The 14,627-nt window shown below is 54.3% G+C and overlaps 1 protein-coding gene across 1 annotated transcript; it reads right to left on the bottom strand.

The window, feature by feature from the left end:
- Positions 1-4,078: 4,078 nt before the first annotated feature.
- On the bottom strand, positions 4,079-14,575 carry TOB2 (transducer of ERBB2, 2). The gene is made up of 2 exons (XM_004771243.3): positions 14,129-14,575; positions 4,079-8,003 (listed from the first exon to the last, which is right to left on the bottom strand). Exon 2 carries the CDS (start codon positions 7,902-7,904, stop codon positions 6,885-6,887), a length of 1,020 nt encoding a protein of 339 aa, XP_004771300.1. The 5' UTR covers positions 7,905-8,003; positions 14,129-14,575; the 3' UTR covers positions 4,079-6,884.
- Between the last annotated feature and the right edge of the window lie 52 nt (positions 14,576-14,627).

Below are 14,627 nucleotides of genomic sequence, written 5' to 3'. Positions count from 1 at the left end.
ATCATTTTTCAGGAGTCAGAGCTCAGACCTCTCTGCCTAACTCAAGATCACAAAGATTTTCTCTTCTGTTTTCTTTGAGGTGGTTTTAGTTTTAGTTGCATATTTCTGCCTTTGGCATATCTCCGTGACTTCTCGAAGGGGATCCTCTGCACTTGCTGTGTCCTTGGCTCTCACTTCTCCTCTTCTGAGCCTTGTTCCTCTCCTCACCTCCCCAGCCTGGAGCCCCCCAGTGCTCACTCTGGGTGTCATCTTACCAGTCCACACCGGAGCACTTGGCCCGTGTCTTGTGCCATAACTTCTCACTCACCAGCTTCTGCCAACCCTCTGAAGGGCCTTGCCGGGCTGGAGCCTCCTCTGGGCACTTGGGTCTCCCTGGGCTTCCTTCTGGCATGAACCTGATCAAGGGGTTGAAGTCATAATGACCAGGTCTGTCTTCCATCACCAGACGTATCCCCCCACCTCCTCTGGCAAGCCCATGCCGGGCCTTTCATCCGTGTCCAGCTCAGAGGCTGGCACGAAGGATGGGCTCCGGGAAGGTTTGTTGATGGCGTGAGAGAACAGTGTCTCACTCTCTCTGCTAGATACAGATGGGGCAACCTGGGGGCGAGAGACTTAAATTTCATATATTTTTTTAAAGATTTTATTTATTTGACAGAGAGATCACAAGGAGGCAGAGAGGCAGGCAGAGAGAGGGGAAAGCAGGCCCCCTGCTGAGCAGAGAGCCCGATGTGGGGCTCAATCCCAGGACCCTGAGATCATGACCTGAGCCGAAGGCAGAGGCTTAACCCACTGAGCCACCCAGGCGCCCCAAATCTCATATTTAAGATAATATCCCAACTCCCCATCTGGGCTCCAGGGCCCGTGGGGTGGCCCTGAGGACCTCTTGACCTGATCTTGAGCTACTTGGCCTTGCATACTGCTGGCCTTTTGGTTCCCTAAAGGAAAGGCCTGTTTCTGCCTCGAGCTGGGAAGGGGCTGACCTCTCTTTGGCTCACTCTGCTAATCCTCTTGTAATTCAAATCTTAGGTTGAGAGCTCCCTGCTGGGGAAGGCCCCTTTTTCCTCTGACTAATCTAAAGGTCACTAGCTACCATTGCTGGCTGGGATTGTCTTCATGGCCTGTCCTCAAGGTCTGACATTTTCTCATTTATTTGTGGTTAATAGAACATGGTCTTTGGGGGAGCAGGGATTGATCCCCTGCTGTTCTCCCTTATTTCCCTCATTCTGGGAACAGTGTCCAGCATGTCTGTGGGCTCCATGTTGTGTGGTGAATAGTGAATGTTGAGTAGAGCCCATCAGGGCAGAGGTAGCCAGAGGACCCGGTTGTCTGAGTGGCGGTCCCGGGCCTCTTCCCCGCAGCCGTTCTCCTTGCTCAGCCTGCCACATCCCAGCAGTATTCTGATTGGGTCCTTGTGCCTTGCACAGGGGTTGGGGGTGTTTCAGCCAGTAGCCGTGTGGTCCTGGCCAGGACTTAGCCCATTACTCTTCCCTCCCCTCCTTGGGAAAGGTGCTACAGCACAGGGTCCTCATTACATCTTGGGAGCCACTGTGACAGGAAGAGGTGTTGGCCCAGGGGGTGGTTTAGCTGGCCAGCCCCCCCCCCCCAGCTATCCCTTGTTGTACAAGTGGGACAGATGTCAAGAGGGAAGAGAGGTGTTCAGGGTTACACAGGACCAGGAGCCCACTTCTCCTGCTGGCAGGGACATCCCCCAAATTAAAAACCGGGAGATCAGTAAGTTCCTATAGCCCAGGGGCTTGGAGACTTCCCGGCTGGTTCCAGCCTGTCCTTTGGCCCTGCCCAGGAAGGACTTGGCCAAACTGGCCAGGCCCAAGGGGAGGAGGAGGGAGGGTGAGAGTGTGCCCCTCCGCCCCTGACTCACTCAGAGGACCAGCCAGTGGCATCCCCTTGGCCTGCGGGCAGGCCCTGAGTCAGGCAGGCGGTGACCCACCAAGCAGGGTTCTCCTGCCGCCATGACTCACACCAACCTGCCCGTCTGCTCTCCAGAGGGAAACTGCCAGGAGGTTTCGGGACGCGGGTCGAGGACCGGTCCCATCCCAAGGCCCAAGGCTGGTTCCCTGCAGGGGACAAGAGGCAATGAGCATACTTTGTGGCACTGGGTCGGGGGCAGTGCTGGGGGACAAGCCGCTTCCCACCTTGGCAGAGGGCGGAGCAGTGGCCAGCCTAGTCCCTGCTCCGAGGATGGAGTTTCCTTTTGCTGCCTAGCCTGGGCCTGCTGCGGCGGGGTTGGGTTTCGGTGTGTTTGCTGATGCGTGGAGGCCTCTGGGAGCCGGCGGGCGGGTGGTGTCTGAGGATAGACAGGAACCGCCCTGGTGAAGGTGACACTTGTTCACTCTGGGCTGGTTGCTGTGCACAGCGTTTTCCACTCCTTGTTTCATTATTTTCACAAGTAGTGCAATTATTATCCCCGTTTTAGAAGGGAGGGACAGAGGATCCAGAATAGGTGAAGTGGTTTGCTTGAGGTGGGATTGGAGCCCGCGTCTTCTCAGGGTGTAGAGGAGTCTCCCCCACGATGGCTCCCCTTGGGGGACGCCTGGCTAACCTGTGCTCTAACTCCTGATCCCCGGGTCCTCAGGCCCCCCGTGCACGCCTGTTCTGTAATGGCCATCTCACCTGTGCTCCCAGGGCAGACTGGGGTGTTCATGGAGGATTTGTCGAGTGAGTAAATGAGACTTTTTCCTGAGGAGCGGAGTCTATTAGAATGCTCTTTCTTCCTCTGGTAGGGCAGGGGCCTCTCAGGGCAGAGCTCTCCAGAACGTGCACAGGGAGTGGGAATGGGTCCCCTTGGGCACCTGTTGTGACAGGACCTGTGCTGGGTACTTCGTTTCTGTTAGCGTAAGAAAGAGCCAGTGTGAGCCGGGCCCTGGGTCCCACAGGTAGGCTGGCAGCCTGTCCACAGGGTCACAGGGACAGGCTACACTTCTCCCTCGCAGGACAGGGGAAGGGGAGAACCCTGGGAGTGGCCTTACGTGCATCAGACAGAGGCTTGGGCATCCTGGGCAGGGGACTCCTTCTGCTTGATGTGCTCCGTGGGGAAGTAGCTTACGGTGGGGGGTAGGGGGACCAAGCTTCAAGAGCTCCTGGGACCCTGTGCAGAGGTTGGAGGCCTGGCCTGAGAGCTTCTAGGCCTCGCTCACACTCCTGTCTGGGGAGGGGTCAGTGTTGGCCTGTTTGGGAAATGAGAGCCACTGACGGCCCAGAAGAGCCACCAGCCCCCTGTGCCAGGCTGGGGGTGGCAAGGCAGCCCTCCCACCCCCTCCAGGGCAGCGGCACTCTTTCCCAGCAGCTGCCACCGCTCTGTAGGTGAGAATGTTCCATCCGAAAGCTCAGCTTCCCCAGTTAGTCTTGTGCATCCAGACTTGGAGCCCTGTTCTCAGTTGTAGGCCAGAGGGAACACCTCTGGCACCAGGTTGCCATGGGGGAAAGGAGATTCCTTGAATCCCTGGCCGCCCTCTTCAACCTGGGGGCCCGCAGGGCTGATGTGAACCACGGCCAGGGATCAGGTACCCCTGAGTAGTTTCCCCAGCGATGGGCCCTGCAAGAGGCAGGCGGCTGAGCTCTTCCCCAACCCCACGCAGGCCCTCCTGCCCCTATGGCAGTTCTGCAATTGCCTGGCCTAGAGAAGGGCCGAGAATCCAAGCCCAAGGGTTTGGGGACAGAACCTGATTTGGGTGGGCTCTTCTCGTCCTTACCCACTTCCGAGGGGGTAGCAGTCTGGGGGAGGTAAAACCCTAGATGTAGAGGAGGAGGGAGGCTGGTCCCTCCCTCAGCCTCCCAAGAACAGGCCATTCCTAAAAAAGCCAGGAAGAGATCGCAAGGCTCGGCTCCGGTACTGGCTCCCCAGCCTATCAGCAGAGGGAGCTTGGGCAGGTCCCAACCTCGGGGAACCGGTTTCCAGGGTGGAAAGGAACCCCTCCAAGTGGGGACTCTGTGTCCTGGGATGATACGATAGGGGGTAAAAGAGGCCCAGGGCACCCCCAGGCGGGAGGTGTGGACGACCAACGGTCTCTGGAAGCTGACAGGGGCCCCAAGTCAAACCAGCCAGGAGCAGGCAGCAGGCTATTATATATCATGCTTTTAATACAAACTTAAAAAAATCTGGAACAATATAAACTGTACAGATTTGATCAATCTTTTTGTTTTGTTTTTAAACTAAATCTCTAAACACACCAATGTCCCATTCCAAAATATTGCACAACATTCTGAATACAAAACGCCTGATTGTATTCCTCCTTCACTAAAGAAAACAAGTTCATTACCCTGCTCCCCCAAGCTCCTCTCCACGCTGCCTCAATGCCCTCCTTCCCATCCCTAGGGGTCAAACTAGAGAATCTGTAGCTCACTGCATTGAGAAAAATACATCATTCCGGACTGAAAGTTTACATTCTTTACAAGACGGTCCACCTTTTGATTTGTTCCTGGGAAAGAGGGGCAGACAGAGAGAGGATAGGGAAAGGGGAGAAATAGGTTTAATTCTCCTCTTTTTTTATTTTAAAGTTTGTTTTTCCTGAAAAAATATCTGTTTCTCTCCTCTTTTTAAGAAAAAATCTTGAAAAGAAAAAAATTACGTTGTTTTTACGTTAGAAATATACATATATTATATATACCTCTTACATTTTACAAATGTAGCAAATTATTCAATACAAACGGACACCAAAAAATGTAAAAAATAAAAAAAAAGTTTTCCTACGAAACCAGGTAAATTAGTGCAGGTTTTTGTTTTTGTTTCCTTAAAAAAAATAAAATTGAAGCAAAAATGCCTAGATTTGAGACGAGACAGACTGAACTGGGCCCAAGAGTCCAGCACGGGAGTCATGCTCCTGAACATACATTTTTCTTCGTATTTCAAAAGACACTAAGGGGTTGGTCTCCCCTCTCCCTAGATGCGGTGAGAAACAAGCCGACCGGGGGTGGTGGGTACCTGTGTCCTTGAGTGTAAGGGAAAGGGGGCCGGAAGAGAGCATAAATAAGGCAGCATCCAACCTTTCCCAGAGAGCAGCCATCTGCCTGGGCCTGTCACCTGTGTGGGAGCGGAGGGCTAGGGAGAGGGAAGCCCGGACTGGGCTGGCCCCTGAGAAACCTAGGGGACAGAGGATACTGGGCTGAGGAGCCAGGGCGTTGCCCCTCTGGGGGAGGTAGAGCTGGTGCCCATTGCAGGGGGAGGAGACTGGCAGTGTCTGTCTGGGCAGGACCCACTGCCACGGCGGTCGCCCCACTTGGGGACACTGAGGAGGGTGGGGTGGGGTGCCGAGGGCTTTGGTACTTTTTGGTTGATGGAGGGCCCTGATGCCACGTGGCCCACCAGCCAAAGCATCACAGCATGCGTGGAAGCTGGCTCACGGGGGTCAGGTGGGAGAAACTTCTCTCTTGGCAGACACGGGAGCCGCTGTGCTCCCGTAAGCCACGCATGCCACCTGCGATGGCCCAACCACCTGCCCAAGCGGGCCTGCCCGATAGACTGCTCCTCACAGCAGGAGGCCCAGCGGGGTCGGGTCGGGCAGTGCGGGGAGGGCAGGAGGTACCGAGAAGTTCTCACGCAGGCAGGGGCAGAAACATACTAAAATCACATCTACAAACAAAGGACTAAGAAGTCTCAGTTCAAGGCTCAGGACTGCCCACTTGAGGCGATGACCCCAAACTCCCACCCTGGGTAAAGGTCACGAAACAGGAGGATCTGAGTCCGGGGACTTGTCTTAGGCATCAGGGGCTGGTAGGCTGGTATTCCCTCAGCCCATCACAGCCATCTCCCCCCTTTTTTGGTCAAAAATAAAAGTGCAGATCCCTCCGCAGTCTGGAAACCAGTTCCTTCTGCAGTATTTTCCCCTGGGAGTGTCTCAAGCTCAGCCAACACGTGACCCACCCTACAAAAGGACTGACAACCCACCCGGCCCGTTCCCCAACCTCCTACATAAATAAGCACGTCCCACAATCTGGAATCATGTTGGGGGCGGGGGGTTCACATGGCTTGGAATCCTTTAAAACAGGACAGCAAACCACGCACGCGCTCGCACACACACCCGCCCCACCTCCTTCCCCACAACCTCAGGCCCAGGGAAGAAGGGGCTGCACGAGAGGCCACAAGTGTCAACGGCTGAGTCCCCAGGGCCACAGTGGGGGTCTGGGCGGTGGCGGGGGGTGGATGGGGGGGGTGGGGGTGGCGGAGGGGGGGCGGTGGTGTAGGGCCACAGGCCAGAGATGAAAGCAATTCCACTAGACAGAGTGCTACCCTCCCCGGAGCCACAGACTCCGCTCTAGCGGGAGGGTGTCCAGTAGACAGCCCGCAGCTCCCCGCGGCTCAGGCCTGAGAGGGAGCGGGGCGGGGCTGGGGTCAGACCTATTTGGGTGGCAGGGCCCAGAAGGCCTGCTGAGGTTGGATGGCTTTGAGTGAAAGCAGAGCTGGGGGACAGAGGCAGTGACACAGGGCAAACTCTCCCTGCTGCGGGCAGGGTCAGGCCCCAGCTGTGGCTCTTCCTTCCCTGTGAGCGTGGACACACCATTCCTCAACCAGGCGTGTGCAGGGGAGGGAGGGAGGGAGCGGGAGCAGCATTCACATCTGGACCATTCTTAGCACAGGAAGCCGCTAATTAAAGATGTTATATAGAAAACTACACGTAAAAAAAAAAAGAAATAAAGAAAAAAGAAAAAGAAAAAGAAAAAATATAAAACCCAAACCAACCAAATAAATCAGAGGCAGGCAGGGAGACAGCAGGGGGTTGCTTCAGGAGCCCCCTCCCACTCCATGCCTGGGCTGGATCTTTTTTTTTTTCCTAGAAGCCAGAGTGAGAAGACTGGGAATCTTTCTGTGTATTTTTCTTTTCCTCTTTTTTTGGCCTTTCTTTTCCTTTCTCTTTTCCGTGGTCGCGGGGTCAGTTGGCCAACACGACGGGCTGGAAGGGCTGGCTGGGATACTGCATGGTGTTCAGGTTGTAGCTGAGGCCTTCCACGAAGGGCGTCTTCTCCAGGAAGAGGCTGTTGGCACCGCCCCCAAACACCTGCGCCACGTCGAAGCTGCTGCTGTTGCACGAGCCGGCCCCGCTGGCCCCGCTGGCCCCGCTGTCGGCCCCATCGAAGAAGAGGCTAGGGGAGCCCCCGCCGTTGTACACGAACTCCTTGGCATTGGGCGAGAGCTGGGACTGAGGGCCCGGGGTGGCCGCCATGAAGTTCAGCGAGTGCAGGGACAGAGACAGGCTCTTGTGCTTCAGCAGGCTGCTGGTGGGGGAGCGGGCCAGGCGGGGCTGCGGCTGGGGAGGCTGGGGGCCGCTGGCCCCACCGCCCGTCACCCCCCCGCTGCTCGCGGCACCTCCCCCCTTCTTCATCTTGGTGGAGCCAAACTTGGTGGCCGCGAAGGAGGCGGTGGTGAAGGTGATGGGCTGGGCAGAGCGGGGGATGAAGGTGGGGCTGGGCGACTGGCCAAGCGACGGCGACGGGGAGTTGGACAAGGAGCTGTCCTGGCTGCCAATGGGCACAAAGACCTGCGCGTCGGGGTTGAAACTGCTCTTGAACTCCTTGTCCAGCTCTGGGGCGACACAGCCCTCGCTGTCATCCAGGTACAGCACCTTCACTGCCCCCTTCTCGCCGATCTGGTAGGACACTTCGAATGGGTCAATCCAGACACTCAGCTCCTCAGGCACGTTGGCCCGCACATCCTCCACGGCCAGGCCACTCCGCCGGGCCGCCAGCTCCACCACGGGGTCCACGAGCTCCCCGATGTGAACACAGCGAAAGCCAGAGCCCTTCAGGGGCTTGTCAGGGTACCAGTGGCCTTCGTATTTCTTTTTCAGGAGCCGCTCCAGCTCCTCCCCGAACAGGTCTGCCCGGCGCCGGGGCAGCTTGTTGTACAAGTAGGAGATGATAAAGTTCAGGGCCACTTTGATCTCCAGCTGCATGGTCCCCTCCGAGGCGGCAGATCAGCTCCGGGCACGTGTATGCAAGCCGAGGGCAGTGGCAGATGATGGAAGGTAGGCAGGCTCCGGCTCCAGACAGCTCTGTGAACCGAGAACAAAGGGCATTATGAGTAGATGTGCAGAAAGCCAGGCGGGGCTGGGAGTGGGGTAGGGGGGGCTCATGCAAGGGAGAGCAAAGCACCAACTTTAGATCACGCAGACTCAGGGCCCCTTTTCTGCTCCACTAGTGACTGGCTTGCTTGTGTGGCTGAGGGCTCACCACTTTCTTCTGAGCCTTAATCTCATCAGTGACATAAGGTTACCATGAAGAGTAAGTTAGCTCAAGGATGTAAACTGGCTCGCAGCAAACCTGCTATGTAGAAGACACTTGATAAGATGAGCTATGGTTTTGTAAGGAATTCTAAAGAAACAGGCGTGCTGTGGTTTCCACTGTTGAGAATCCAAGTCACTATACAACTACTATTAAAAAAAAAAAAAGCAAAAACAAAACAAAACACAGACAAAAAACAAGACCCTAATTCAGCTGGAGAAGGGGAAGCTCTTGCTAACTAATCTTCATGATGTCTTAGTGAAGTCGTGATCTCGAATGGTCACAGGCCAAGATATAAGTTCAAAGTCCTTAGTTTTTCTCCTTAAATGGAAAGGGCTATGGATCACTGAACAGGAAGCAGCACTGCCAACTTTTCACTGGGGGCTCCGGCTCTTGTCACATCCAGTCTGTCATCCTGGGCCCCGTCACTTCTGTGCTCTCTGGCTCACTCTGGGTTTGCAGAACTGATGTAAGAACACAGTGTGACCGGAGGGTGCATTTCCCTCCAGGCAGCCTTCGAGAACGGAGAACACGATCCCCAAGAAGTCAAGACCTGTTACAACCAGAGGTGTGGGCCAAAAGGGACCGCTGACCAGGGGCTGTTTCAGGGAAACCGAGGAAATGGAACGGAGGCAAAGACCCCGTAGGCTGAAAAGTCCTTAAGCGCAGCACTGGTGCGGCCTGAGGGACTCTCTGGCTTTTGGCTAGGGGGTAGGTGATGAGGGGGCAAAGAGAAGAAATTTTCCACCACTCTACAGCCTCCAGCTGGGGACTCATCACCACTCAGTCTCCTGGGGACCGTCTGACCACCTGTCCTTGGCACCAGATCAGACTTCTCAAGTGTTTGGAGATCCCCGGAGAGGAGACAGCCCAAGATAAACACTCAGATTGTTATTTTGGGATTCTCTCACAGCCGGCTCCCACAGAGGTCAAAAAGGTTTACTCCTGAGGTCTGGGCCAGGCTCATGTCTCAGGAAGATGATCTGTAAAGTCCTGAGAGCCAGTGATCACTTTCTCCAAAAGGCAGCTCCAGGGTCATGCGGTGGGAAGACTGAGAAGGACCCCCTTCAAGGGTCAGCGGGGCCGGAATTTGCTCCCAGGCCTCCAGGTGGGAAAGTGCTGCTGAGCTCAGCGAAGAGACAAGACTAATTCATGATCCATCAAGGGCCTCTTCTGTCCTGTAACAGATTTGGAACTGGATTTTCATTAAAATCCCTTCTGGGTCCTGCACAGAGTATTCAGGGGCTAATTTGAGGCTTGGGGGTCTTGAGTACCTTTTTTGAGTACTGGCTCAGCTCATTTCCTTATAATTCTCTGGACTGGGGCCATGGCTCCTAGGGGTACTGTTAGGACTGGATCCCTGGGCAAAGCTCTCTTGGGTGAATATCAGAGAAGAATGGCGTATCATAGGACCCCACCCTCATTTCAGGTCTGAGCAGAGGGTCACATGGGGATTCAACAGAGAGGCCATGAACACAGATCAATTCCAGAAGGTTTAAAGAGAGAGAAAAAAAAAATGGTAAAGATAGGGGGCTTTCTGTTTATAAGGATTGGGTTCATCACCAGATGCAAGGCTGGCCACCAGGGCTACAAGCCTCCCCCAAGAGGAAGTCTACAAGGGCCACAGCAGCCCTCCGGAGGTGTCCAACATGGAGGAGATGAAAAAGTTGTGAAGAAAGTTGGCACTGGTTCCCCAAGATGGGCCTGGAGTTAAAGACAATGTTTTCAAAGTGTTTTTGAAAAGTAAAACAGACTTAAATATGACATGACACTTCCCCAAAGCACCACATGGCCTCTTGGTATATCACTCACACTAAGGGGCTCCTACACCTTTCTAGGCCTCCTCAACCTTTGCTGTGTACATGCCTTACCAGCCAACCTCCCCTGAAGTGTTCAGCCTCAAATGGAAGCATTTTTATTTATCTATTTTTTTAAAATTAGGTTTTCCTTAGTTAACATACAGTGCAGTATTGGTTTCTGGAGTAGAATTCGGTGGCTCATCACTTACATACAATACCCAGTGCTCACCACCACAGGTGCCCTCCTTCCTCCTCCTCACGCATCTAGCCCACCCCCCACCTCCCTCCGTCAACCCTCAGTTTGTTCTCTTATCATTAAGTCTCTTAGGGCTTGTTTCCCTCTCTCCTTTTTTTTTTTTTTTTCCTTTTCAAAACGGGAGCATTTTAAAATGCAGGCCAAAGTCATTGGGAAATAAGCCTCCCACCCCAAAATACAATAGAACCACTGTCATCAGCCCTGCCTAGCTAACCATTTTCTGCAGCATAAGCAACCAAGGCTGCACACCAATTTCTACCTCAGTGATGCTGCCACACAAATAAGGAAGCATATAATGCCATCTTTGCCTCTTTAATTGGAGAACAGGCCTGGCCAGATGGCTGTGGGGTGGAACCTTTCAAAAATGCTGGACAACCAGAATGAGATTTTCTGCTCTATCAGCTCAGGCTCTAATTTTGACTTCAAGAAGCTTATGGAACAGAGGATTAAAGGACTGGTGCTGTCTTGTCTTTAACTAAAGATAGGAGTGACCACTCGGATGAGTTTGTTCATCTTTTTTTTTTTTTTTTTTTTAAGGTTGTGGACAAATTCTACACTCATATATAAAATATTCATAGAATGTGGTAAGATTAGAAAGCTTAGTAGTAACTACTCTTCAGTACAAATAAGAAATAAATTCAAGTTAAGAGGGAAGAGAGAACTCTAAGATCTTCTCCAACCCTGGCTCAGGTGCAAAAGGCCAGAAAGGTGGCAAAAAGTGAAAACAAGAACAAGAGGAACCAAACAACCCCCGCCCCCAAAACACATCAAAGACAGGAAAGTGTTTAACAACAGCAACATCTACCTTTTGTTAATGTATCAAAAAGTTGCGAAGGGCAGTGCTGTCCAATTTCATTAGAATCCAATCCTTCTTCACTTTTTATTCCCAACAGCAAAATTAATGTGGGATTCAGATCCCTTTTGCTGACTTGTGTTTTTTTTTTTTTTAAGATTTATTTATTTATTTGACAGAGAGAGATCACAAGTAAGCAGAGAGGCAGGCAGAGAGAGAGAGAGGAGGAAGCAGGCTCCCTGCCGAGCAGAGAGCCCGATGTGGGACTCGATCCCAAGACCCTGAGATCATGACCTGAGCCGAAGGCAGCGGCCTAACCCACTGAGCCACCCAGGCGCCCCTGACTTGTGTTTTAAAGAGTGCTTAAGAGAAGGACAAAAATGGGGTAAGAAAAGTGGTTGCTGCAGTCAATGATATGGTAATGGAGTTTCCAGAAAAAGCTTATGACAAAAATGCGAAGGAAGGTTTTTTAAGAAGAAAATCAGTGTTTTAAAGGGGAAAAGGAGGGACGCCTGGGTGGCTCAGTGGGTTAAGCAGCTGTCTTCGGCTTAGGTCATGATCCCAGCGTCCTGGGATCGAGTCCCACATCGGGCTCCTTGCTCTGCAGGGAGCCTGCTTCTCCCCCTGACTCTGCCTTCCACTCTGTCTGCCGGTGCTCGCTCTTGCTTGCTCTCTCTCTGACAAATAAATAAATAAAATCTTTTTTAAAAAGTGGGGGGGGGGGGGAGGAGGGATAATGGTAAGGGAACTCCTCGGGTCCCAAACCATGTATACCTATAAAAATATCCAGGCACCTCAAGTCTTAACATCCAATGATCCTACAACCAAGCACTATCAGAATCAAATGAGTCCCGCAAGAGGAGTCGGGTGAAGGGGTCCTTAATTTTGACAAGGCCACCAGGTGTCGCAAACCGGATCCCAGGGAGTGAGAACCAGGGGGGAGCACCAGGCCCCACCCCGCCAGTGTCAGAGGCAGAGACCCACACCAGCGGGTATGCTTGACGGCCTTCCAGGACTTGTGCGGACGGACCGCAACACCCTGCAAGTCTCGACCACGTCCCTCAAACATGGACCAGGCAAGCCCAACTCTTCTGACTAAGAAGGCCCTTTCTGGGGCACTCGATTCCTGTGAAGCCAGGAAGACTTCACTGAACTCCAACGTAGGCCGGCAGCGAAGGCACGCTCTGCACGCTGGGAACTGTAGTTTTCCGACACTTCACGCTCAAATCGGAGCAAGTGACCTACTTTCTCTGCAAACTACACTTCCCTGCGCGCTTTGCGAAGGTTCAGCCAGCGAATTACGCATGCCTGGTAAGGGGAGCTGGCCGAGGTCCGAAGGACCGAGGAAAAGTTTCCGATGCACATGCGCGCTGTGGTGGACGCCCCCCCTCCGCCCACCGCCTAATACATTTTATATGAATTTACCCATAAGGCCTACTCCCCGAATTGTACCACCCCACCGTATTCACGTCTTGGTCTCAAGAAAGGCAGAACTGCCCCCTCCCCCCTTTCACAGCCTCCCTTGACTGTTCAATTAAGGATCTCCATCTAATGAGTTTTTTCTGGGTGAACACGGTGGGCTGGGACAGATAAAGGTCACACCACCGCCCCCCCATTCCCACCCCGCCCCTGCCGCTTAATCTGTATTCCTTGGGCTGGGTGGTCTCCGGCTGGAGTTGCTGTAGGGACGGTGAATTCAAAGAGGAAAAAAGCCTTTTCACTTAATGCCCGGCGGGCTCAGCTCCAGCACCCTGACAGCCAGAAAAGGCAGGAACTAAACCCAGTTCTTCACTCCTCTCGGCCAAAGAAATTCCCAGTTAAGCTGCGGAGAGGGGCCGGGCCAAAAATCAGAAGGCCCAAAGCCAGCAGGGCCCAAGCCTCACCCCTCTTCTAATCCAAGTCCAAGTAACTAGACCCAGCTAGGGAAATGGGAAAAGGTTCCGGCGAGGGAAGGAAAAACTGTGCCTCTGACACCCGAACCACATATTCTAATTCTTGAAATTGTTTGTGAGTCTCCTCCCATTGCAAGGCCTGCTCTATGACCAGACTTACCAGATCCTCGGCAAAGCTCCCCTACACGGTGTTAAACCTCCCTAATCCTTCCTCCCACACAAGCTTCTTTCCCCCACTGCTTAAGAGGGGGATGGGGACAGGCGCCCAAGAAAGCAATAGGAGTGTTTTTCTGCTGGAAAATCAAGGATGAGGGGGTCACTCCCAAGGGAGGGTGGATAGGAAGGAAAAGAAGAAATGTTAGACACTGAGCAAGGCACCCGAGACCCCCTCCGCTGGCCCAAGCTGAAGCCGGCTGTGTAGTGTTCTGGTTCCTCTGCGGGGTGGGAAAAGGCCAGCCAGCTGCCCCTCCTCCTTCTGCTCCTTCCTCCCCTCCCTCTCTGGTCAAGGGCACAGTCCATCCTCTGGGCAGGACGAGAACGAGCTTGGAAGTAGGGCTCTTCCTCCCAGGCATCTCCCCGGGATCAACCAGAATCCACTCACTGGTATTGCTGTAAAGGCACTTTCCCCCGCCCCCCGCACAGTTTTCCCTTAAAATACTAAAGCCAAAACAGTAAATTCTGGTTCAGCCGCCGGAGGACAGTCACCACTGACCGGTCCAAAAGAGGATGTCTACCTTCTATCTCTCAGCTCCACAGGGCCAGAAATAAGCCCTATTAATTATCACCACCCCCTTCCCAGCACACGGGAAAAGAAGCAAAAAACAAGGCCTGGATCCCCTTCCTTCCTCTGATTTATTTCGTGGTGATGGAAGTTATCATTTGAAGGTGGTACAAGAAAAAATCTACGAGGGGGGCGGAGAGGGGAGGAAATGCACCCCACCCAGGAGGGGGCCACACTCAGAACACCGAGCGGAGAGGAGCACCGGGGAAGGGGGGTGTTCTATAGGGGCGATGGAAGGGGAAAGGAACGTGTTAGCCAGTCCTCGGGGTGGGCGCACGACAGCAACGTGCAGCGAAGCAAAGAGCGGGAGTGGGACGGGGGTGGGAGAAGGCGTCTCAGGGGTCCCCGCCGCCCGCACGCCCCCCGCTCACTCACTCGGGTCTCCGCGGTGGCTGGGCGGCTTCTCCCTCCAGGGTGGTCCTGGGCGCGGGGCGGACGTCGCTCTTCCTTTCTGGGCGCTGCTGGGCAGGAGGCTGATGGGTCCTTTTCTTCGTTGAGGGTTGGGGGGCAAGTGAGGGAGTTTGGGGCTATGACTCTCAATTCTAATTCTTTCAGCTTTTTGGAGGTCAGGCTCGGTGGAGAGGGGACGGAAGGCGGGCGGGCGGGCGGGCCGGCCGGCGGCGACGGCGCGGGGATGTCGGACCGGAGGGCGGCTCGTGTCGCGGGCGGTCCTGCCCTTCTGGCCCCGCGTCGCCCAAACCACTCGCTTCTCTCCCGCGACGACCCGCACCTTCCCGCGCCCCGGCCCGAAGTGAGCAAAGTCAATGAAAAGTTTCACCCTTAGCAACCCTGCGCACGGATCCTGCTTCCCCACCCCTGCGTGATGCGTCCCTCCGCCCTGCAGGGGCGGGGCCGGGCGCCGGGCCGGGACTAC

This window comes from Mustela putorius, unplaced genomic scaffold (assembly GCF_011764305.1).
Source record: "Mustela putorius furo isolate JIRA1106 unplaced genomic scaffold, ASM1176430v1.1 tig00000738_pilon_pilon_pilon, whole genome shotgun sequence".
Classification (NCBI taxonomy): domain Eukaryota; kingdom Metazoa; phylum Chordata; class Mammalia; order Carnivora; family Mustelidae; genus Mustela; species Mustela putorius.
The sequence above is the reverse complement of the archived record's forward strand: the minus strand, read 5'-3'. Positions and strand labels throughout refer to the sequence as shown.

Excerpts from the sequence above, each read along its gene's own strand:
- TOB2 (XM_004771243.3), bottom strand. The coding sequence starts at position 7,904 with ATGCAGCTGGAGATCAAAGTGGCCCTGAACTTTATCATCTCCTACTTG.